Source organism: Lactuca sativa, chromosome 5 (assembly GCF_002870075.4).
Source record: "Lactuca sativa cultivar Salinas chromosome 5, Lsat_Salinas_v11, whole genome shotgun sequence".
NCBI lineage: Eukaryota > Viridiplantae > Streptophyta > Magnoliopsida > Asterales > Asteraceae > Lactuca > Lactuca sativa.
In genome coordinates, this window is record NC_056627.2 from 342,818,984 (window position 1) to 342,828,461 (window position 9,478).

Genomic DNA, 9,478 nt, shown 5'->3' on the forward strand with positions numbered 1-9,478 from the left:
TAAACAACTTCCACTTCACTTTGTCCAGTTCTTGTCTGAAAACCAAATCAGAGTTCTTCTCTTCTTCCAACTTCTTCCTGCAATAAGTAATTTCGTTTTCCAAATTTCCAAGCTTGAATGTTAGGTTGTAGATTTGTCCCAAATCACTGTTCTTCTGTAGTTGGTACTCATCGTCTTCCAGCCATTCCCAGAAATTACATCTTGGAGTTCTTGCACTCTTCATGAAAGAATAAAAAAAATTAAATTGAAGAGAAGATGAAGAAGAAGATTCAGTTTCGGGTTGAATAAATAAAACATATTTACTAAAGAATTTTGACAAACTCGAAATTTTCTTCCTGGATTGTCGGATGTTCTTGAAATCTTCACACGAGATGGCATGTCGCACTTACATGGATGGTCAGCTTGGAGTTCGACATTTCGTTTGGAAGAAGCAGATGAAGAAGCCATTGTCGATCTAGGGCTTCAACGACAAACACCCTCTATATAATAAGTGAGGTGTAAATATACACGTAACATGCCACGTATAATCTTCTGGAGCCACGTATTTCATTTTCTTTTTCATTTAAATGAATTAATTGCATTTACCGGTTAAAATGGAGTTAGCCGGTAATATTGTTATAATGTAAACGGTTAAAACAAGTTAGTTGGTATATTAGGTACAAAAAAAAACAAGTTGCCAATATGTGAACAACGCTAATAGGTAATTACCCTCCTAAATCGTTATCCCATAAAAAAAAATGTTAGTTGGATCGAATGGTATAACCCCTTGAGCGTTGACCTCATGCTCCTTTTAATTCTCATATTGCATTCTTATGTTTGTTTTTTGTTAGCTTTGTTTCTTTTAATATAACCGGAAACCAAAAAAAAATCAAAATTATTAATATGATTTCATGTCTTATTTGGCCATATACTTGTCTAGCCTTTGACCATATTCCACGTGCCATCATCACAAACGTCAACCTTCTTCGTAATGATCCACCGAAACAATGGCCCGTGAGCAGGACTAGAACACGGCACTGACGCCAGTTTGTCACGGGTGTCTCCAAAATGGGCTTTATAATGCTGTCAAGTTGACTTTATTAACCATGGCCCCTTTTTTTTAAATATTTTATTTTTATTAAAAAACATAAAGTACTATATAATCTGACGACTAATAAAATAGTTTTAGTTGATCGAATGTTTAAACTTTCTAACAAGGATAAAGTAAAGGAAATAGCGAACTAAAGATTGGGATATTGATTTTAAATAATAAGTTTCAACTATATAAATAAATTAATTGTGACTGAAAACTTGTTATAAAGAATAAAATTATATCTTTTGACATACAAGAAGAAGTAACTATGTAATGTCATCGTTCAACAGCAACAACAACACTGGGAATTCAATGTAAAAGGAAATAGAAAGAGGTAGATGACAACATCCGTATCTTCAAATTGGATAAAACCATTGGGTCACATTATTTACCTATGGCATGTTCAACCAAAAACTTGAAAAAACGCAAACGTAGAAAGTAAATCAGAATGAACACTAAGATATAAAGATGAATAAATCCAAAACTATCATTCCATTTGTTTAATGTTTTATTATCCAACTTGTGTTGTTTCTTTAACTCTTCTATGTAATCAACACATCAACGATAAGCATATACGCCAAATTTAATTCATTTATATGAAATATATACCAACTCGATTTCTACAAGTTTAAAATAATGAAATACATTTCCCTCTTACAAGCCAATCAACATCCGAAGAAAAGTTGTAGTTAATGTCTAAAGTAATTCTTGATATTTTTAAAAAGAAAGACAATCACAAGTGGTATCATGACATAATATTAATTGAAAACGATGCCCCATTATCATATTGGGATTTGATTCATTGCATTATTTTTAACTAAAGTTACTTTTAGATGTTATGATATATTTCCGTGGGAAAAAAAACTTTATTGGGTCCAATAATCCAATTATAATATGCAAAGCCTAACTTATGATACTTTTGCAACATACAAAAATTTAAAATAATAGTCTTAATCTCTTTCTATTCTCATTGATAGGCTTTTGGTTGAAATACTATTTTTAACACACAAAATATCTGAAAAATATGACGTGTCATGTCAGGTTTAAACATTAAATGGATTGAAAAATGTTGATCTTAATCTTACATGTTTGATTTTTTTTCATGTCATGTCATCTTGTTTATTCGTATTGGGTTATGGGGTTTAGACCTTGTAAATGTATTATGTCACTAAACGTATTAAAATAGTAGGAGTGAAGCAAATGGAAGGAAAAAAAATGAATGAGAATTTGACCTTCAGCTAAATAGTTCCATATTATAAAACGGATTTTGTTTTTTTTTTTTTTCATTTTAATACGGTTCGATTTTGGGCATGTCCACTCTGCCTAAAAAAATCATTGTATGTATAAAACAAGTATTTTCGAGTTGAAATGTTTTATGTCATATTAACATTTACAGATTAAAATCTGTGACCTAAACTGTTTATTGGATGGTATTTTCTTTTCAAAGTCAGAGAAAAAACGTGAATATATTCTAACGTGATTATTTAAGCCCAAGTTATATTATTTTATAAATTTAAAATTTATAATAGGAAAAAGGAAACGTAAATGGGTTAATAGCCCATTACGATAAAAGCCCATTTCTATAAATTTTGTTTTCTGCCACAAATTAGACGAAACTCGAAAAGACGGAAACTTTCTTGAATCATCTTTCCTCTCCCCAATCCCTCTGAAGATTTTCCATCCCCGATCTTCGACAAATCTAAGAGGTAATCATAATTTGTTCATCTTTTATTGAAATTCAAGGCTGTTTACGATTAATTGGTGATTATGTGTTGCTATGATGTAATTATTGATAGTGTTAGGTTACGTTGTATCTATCGTATCTGGATCCCCAATTACGTTTCCATATGATTGATAACTGCTTGATTGCCAGTGTTTTCTTTCTAAATCCTGTTTTCTTTTTAATTCAATACGATTTGAAAGTCCGATTATCGAAACACTAGGGTTAAGTTGTTATTCTGCTTTGAACGCTGAACCCTAATTTTGAAGACCACCTCCGGTCATCGACCCTTAGCCCCTCACTTCACCATCCTACCCACACGTTAATCCCTCCTTACGATTACGACTTAGTAACTTACAATACACTCTGTTCTCTAGTTTTTTTCAGAAAGCTTTTTATAAAATTTGATATCGAGATTTCTTATATACTTCTAAGAATCTATACGCTCTTTAGAATTCTCAAATCTTTAGTCGTTACACAGGTGAGACATGATCTTGCTATCAAAATCTGATTATATGTTGTATTCGTCTTAATTGACAGATATCTGTTTGAGTTGTCAAGATGCCAGCCACAGCAGGTAGGGTTCGTATGCCAGCCAACAACCGGGTGCACAGCAGTGCTGCCCTACAAACCCACGGTATATGGCAGAGTGCAATTGGATATGACCCTTATGCCCCTAATAAAGAAGACAACAAGAAATCTGCTGCACAACCTCAATCCTCTAATGCAGAGCCTGAAGGCGAAAATGCTTATGCTTCCTTCCAGGGTTTACTTGCACTTGCCCGGATCACAGGGTCCAATGCTGACGAGGCACGTGGGTCCTGCAAAAAATGTGGTCGTGTTGGACACCTCACATTTCAATGTAGAAACTTCTTGAGCATCAAAGAAGACAAAGATAAAGATCCTGAAGCCATTCAGGCTGCTGTTATGTCAGGTTTAGAGAAGTTGAAAGGGAATGGAAAGAGAACTGAGAATGATAGTGATGATGAAAGTGATGAAGAGGAGAGTGAGAGTTCGGATTCTGATTATGATTCAGAGATTGAGAAAGCTATTGCTTTGAAATACGGGAAAAGGGTTGGGATTAGTAAATCAAGAAAGAAGAAAGATGATGATGATGATTCTGATGAAGATGAGTCGGATTCAAAGGAGAGGAGAAAGAGAGGTAGGTCAAAGAAGAAGAGTGTTAAGAGGAGTAAAAGTGACAGTGATGATGATGTGAGTGGAAAGAAGAGGAAGAAAGAAAAGAGAAGGAGAAAGGATGAGTTGTCAGATGAAGATGAAGATGATGATGATGATGATAGAGAACGTCGATCTGAAAAGAGGAAGAGCAGGAGAGAGAAGAGGAGAAGGAGAAGCCATAGACATTCAGATGATGATTCAGATAGTTCTGAAGAAGAGTCGAGTAGGAGACATAAGAGGAAGAGCAAGAAGAAGAGTAAAAGTAAGAGTAAGAGGGCAGCTTTGTCTTCTGATTCAGATGGTAGCAGCTTTGAGGAGGATTCAAGAGTTGGGAGGGACAAGAAAAGGTCAGAGAAGAGGAGGAGTAGAAAGTGATTTGTTTTTTTTTTTTTTTTATCATCAAATGGAGCCTCTTCTTGTTTGAAAAAGGTATCACTTGTTATCTTGTTTGAAGCTAGTAGTGTTGATTTGATGTGTTTGATGATGATTAGTCGATGATTATGACATGTAAACCCTCTTGTTTTTTCAGAAATTGAAATTGTGTGCTTGTTGTATACCCTATTTTCTGTGGCGAAAGAGTGTTTAACATATCCTTCGTATCTAATCCTATGATCCCATAAATTTGATCCTCAATCTAAATGTTGTTGATAGTTTAAAACCCCAAGTTCCTACTTGCATTACGAGTCTTTGATATGAAATAAACTTGAACCTTTACCCATGTAATCAAAACCTTGAATTCACCAAATCGCACTAATCATTATGAACTTCAAGATCCCTAATTATATATGTATTCTAAGTATAAATGTCGGTGGGTTGGCTTCTTTTTTCTTTTCTCTCCATTTTACTTTTCCTATTTTTCATTTCCAGTCCTTTTCTTCTAATACTAATACAGCCGACCTTATATGAAATATTTTTGAATTCTTATTTCTTTTTCTTCTCCACAAGTAAAAAAATTTTCCTTTTTTTTTTCAATCATCAAGGCTTTCTACCTGCGCTTTTCTTCTACCATTCCAACTATTTCGCGAGGTGACATCCTTTCTTTTATGGTTCTGTTCCATAATTTTACTTATCCCGTCTTTCTTTATGCCCTATTTTCGAAGCTGTCCAACTTCACCAATCCGTTTACCTTTCCTCGATTTTACTGCATATGTATGTTTTACCATTTGGATTGTTGACTTATTACTTTCTTCTTTCGTTCATACCCTATTTATCACTGACAAAAAAAATCTCTTTTTTGGTTCGATTCTAAAAAGATTAAAAAGGTTGACTGTTGTCTGTCATCTTTTTATTATGAAAATTAATACAAAGATTGTTGTCTGTCATCCTTTTATTATGAAAATTAATACAAAGATTGTTGTCCGTGTCCTCCTATTCTGATGTTTGTTCTGATTGATTTTACTACATCTGTATGCCTTCTCATTTGGAATATTGGCTTATCGCTTTTTTTTCTTTGGTTCATACCGTATTTATCACTGACAAAAAAAAAAAAATCCCTTTTTGGATCAATTCTAAAAGAATAAAAAAGTTGACTGTTGTCATCCTCCTATTATCAAAATTAATACATAGATTGTTGTCCATAACCCCTTATTCGATGATTTTGTGTTGAGAAATTAAATATTCTCCTATATTTCGTTCCTATTTTTATTCCTACCTATTTAAGATGATGACAAATGTATAAATTTAAAATCTCAATCAAATTTAAATTAAATTTAGTGATACTTGTCACCATCTAAAATAAGTAGAAGGATAATAGGAACAAAAAGTAGGAAGCTATTTAATTTCTTTTTTGTGTTTGGTCCAAAAAAAAATTAAACATTTTTTACGTCTGAAAAAGATAGCCTTTGAAGGTGTGTGCTCCATATAATAGTTTTTGTTTATAAAACTTATATGGAAAAAGCTGATAAAAAATTGTTTACCCAACTGCATGATACACTCAAGGAACTAAGAAATTGGCATACCATTTTTTTTTTTTACTTTCTTAATGTAAACACCCATACTATGCTTCTTATTTTTTTGGTTTTGCTATTTTATTTTTCATGTACTCTATTTATTTTTTGTATAGTGTAGTTAACGATTGGCTTAAAGGTTTACTTTTTGTATTTTCCATTATTTAACTGTTTATTATTTACTTTATCATGTATTAGTTCCTTAATCTAATTTCAGTACAGCACACACTTTCTTTTCATAACTATCTTATCTATGCCTTCATCATGAAAGAGACGTTATACACCCGATGAACATATTGCATCATCTAGCAACCATCCTTACTGATTCTTTATACATAGACAATGGTGACAGTACCTGTGTGTGTCAGCATTGCTATGCCTTATTTTGGTACGATGAGCGTGTTAGTGCAATGTCATCCAATTGAGCACGGTATAATCATTGTTGCAAAAATGGCTAGGCCAAACTTCCATTTTCTATACATATCCTATAACTCTTCGCATTATGGCAATCCTACTCCAGGAGGTTGTATATAGGTGCTATTTTGAGTGACCTATATCCCGAGTCTGACATTGTCATACGTCACAGGGTTATATTGGAGTTAATTCTGATTTGAATTTGAGTTTAATGCAATAAAGAGAATAATCGGTTACCACATTGTGGTTAACCTAGTAGTTAAAGTTTTCAGTTATAGTTTGGTAGTTTTAAAAGCATTTTTAATTCAGATTTTAATGTGTTAGAGTCTATAAATTGCAAACAGTTTGTAGTATGTTTGGTGTGTCAAAAAAAGAAGAATTCAGGGAAAAGTTTTATGTGTGCATTCTTGCCCCTGTTTCACACCTGTGCAGTTTTTATTGTGGTCATTTCTAGCCTGATCACCAACACTTGGTATCAGAGCTCTCGGTTCATGCCCAAATATATCCGTTACGAATCCATGTCGTCATCTAGCCAACTTGTTACAAGAGAGAATGGTGGAGTGCCATTTCACTGTCCAATGTTGACTCCCACGAACTACACCACGTGGGCAATCAAAATGGAAGCTATAATGGATGCCCAGGGAGTATGGGAATCCATTGAACCAGCAGAGGGAGAAGCTGTGGATGAGAAGAAGAACAAGTCGGCTCGGGCTTATCTTTTCCAAGCAATACCGGAAGACATCTTGTTACAGGTGGCAAAGAAGAAGACAGCAAAGGAAGTGTGGGATTCTTTAAAAACAAGGTTTCTCGGGGCTGATAGAGTTCAGAAAGCAAGATTGCACACTCTCAAGAGTGAGTTCGAGGCCTTACGGATGAAAGACGGGGAGTCTATAGATGAGTTCGCAGGAAAGCTAGGTGCAATGATCTCGAAGCACAGCAGTCTTGGCACAACCCTTGAAGATAGTGTGCTCGTAAGAAAACTACTTGACTCCGTCCCAGATAACTACCTGCAACTGGTAGCATCCATTGAACAATATTCAGATGTGGATGAGATGCCATTCGAGGAAGCTGTAGGAAGGCTCAAGGCCTATGAGGATCGGCTGAAACTTCGAAGCAATAATACAACCGGGGAAGGAAGTTTGTTGTTCACCAGATCAGAAGGTCAAAACAATCAAAAGGCTTCAAAGGGGGGTTCCTTCTTGAGTGGTAAGGGACGCGGAACATCACATCATGACAGAAGTGGTCGAAGTGGTGGACGAGGTAGAGGAAGTACACGGGGCAGAGGTGGTCGTGGAAGCTTTACAAAGTTTCATGACTCACACAATAATCGTCAAAAAGGAAGGGATAAAAGTCATATAAAATGTTACAATTGTGAAGAATATGGTCACTATGCATCAGAATGCAAAGCTCCAAAGGAAAGAAAAGATGAAGTAAACTTGACTCAAACTCAAAATCGCGATGATGAACCGGAAGCACTTCTGTTGAGTATCCTTGGGGAAGAGTCAAACAACATGGTGTTACTAAATGAAGACAAGGTGTTCCCGGGACAGAAGAGCAGTGGTGAAGACCTTTGGTATTTGGATAATGGTGCCAGTAATCATATGACTGGCATGAGAAGCTTCTTTGCTGAACTCGATGAGAAGGTGACCGGACAGGTGCGTTTTGGTGATGGTTCTAAAGTGAAGATTGAAGGAAAAGGGACAATCTTGTTTAAGTGCAAGAATGGTGATCAAATACTTGTACCAGATGTATATTTCATTCCAGCTTTGCATTGTAACATCCTGAGTCTAGGGCAGATGACAGAAGAAGGATACAAGATTGAGATGTTGCATCAATATCTACGAGTACATGATGTACATGGAAGATTGGTAATGAAGGTACAACGGTCCAAGAACCGGTTGTACAAGATTACCCTAAAAACTTCACAACCGATTTGTATGGCAACTAGTATTGATGACGAGGCTTGGCTATGGCATGCGAGGTTGGGGCACGTAAACTTTCGAGTTATGGAATCAATGGTTGAGAAAGGATTAGTAGAAGGTGTGCCAAAGATAAAACACCCGACACAAGTTTGCGATGGGTGTTTGGTCGCAAAACAAGTCAAACAACCATTCCCAAAAGAAGCAATGTGGCGAGCAAGTAAACCTCTCGAGCTAATTCACGCTGATCTTTGTGGTCCAATAACACCACAAACTTTGGCAGGTAACAGATACTTCATGCTAATGGTCGATGATTTTAGCAGATACATGTGGGTACATATGTTGAAATCAAAAGACGAAGCCTTTGCAACCTTCAAGAAGTTTAAAGCTCAGGTTGAAAATGAGAGTCCATACAAGGTGAAGGTACTCAGGACAGATCGGGGAGGGGAGTTCACCTCCCAAGCTTTCTCAGAATTTTGCAACAAAGAAGGCATCAAAAGGCAATTAACTGCACCGTATTCGCCCCAGCAAAACGGTGTAGTTGAGCGTCGAAATCGGACCGTTCTTGAAGCCACGAGATCATTCTTGAAGACTATGAGTGTGCCTGAAAGATTGTGGGGGGAGGCTGTTCGTCACGCAGTGTATGTTCTAAATCGAATGCCAACGAAAGGTGTAAAGAATATGACACCGTATGAAGGGTGGAAAGGAAAAAAACCAACGCTTCATCATGTCAAAGTGTTTGGTTGCCTTGCACACATGAAGAAGCCATCAAATCAATTAACCAAGCTAAGTGATCGAAGTATCCAAGTGGTGTATCTAGGGGTCGAACCAGGTAGCAAGGCTTATAGATTATTCAACCCTAAAGAGAACAAGATAATGGTGGGCCGAGATGTCATATTTGAAGAGAAAGTTAAGTGGAATTGGGCTGAAGCCCAAAATGGCGAGCAAGGTGAACAACCTGGGTATTTCAGAAGTTTTTTTAATTCACCGACATATGGAGAAGAAGTGTATCAAAACCCGGGTGATGATGAAAATCCTTCTTTCCAATCGCCGGTGGATACTCCTTCAGCGACACCAACAAGCACGAGCACAGGTAATCAAACTAACTCAACCCCTCTTACGTTTGATTTTTCAAACACATCTTTGGAACACAACGAAGGAATAAGCCCTTCCATGTTTGATAATATCCCTGTGCGTGGGTTTCGATCTCTACCTGAGATATATGCTG

The 9,478-nt window shown here is 36.1% G+C and overlaps 1 protein-coding gene across 1 annotated transcript; it reads left to right on the forward strand.

Annotated features, from left to right (window-relative positions):
• The first annotated feature begins 2,639 nt into the window (after positions 1-2,639).
• Positions 2,640-4,525, forward strand: LOC111916516 (CAX-interacting protein 4). The gene is made up of 2 exons (XM_052763702.1): positions 2,640-2,778; positions 3,333-4,525. Exon 2 carries the CDS (start codon positions 3,354-3,356, stop codon positions 4,344-4,346), a length of 993 nt encoding a protein of 330 aa, XP_052619662.1. The 5' UTR covers positions 2,640-2,778; positions 3,333-3,353; the 3' UTR covers positions 4,347-4,525.
• Positions 4,526-9,478: the final 4,953 nt, after the last annotated feature.

Coding starts and splice junctions, on each gene's coding strand:
- LOC111916516 (XM_052763702.1), top strand. CDS start 3,354: ATGCCAGCCACAGCAGGTAGGGTTCGTATGCCAGCCAACAACCGGGTG.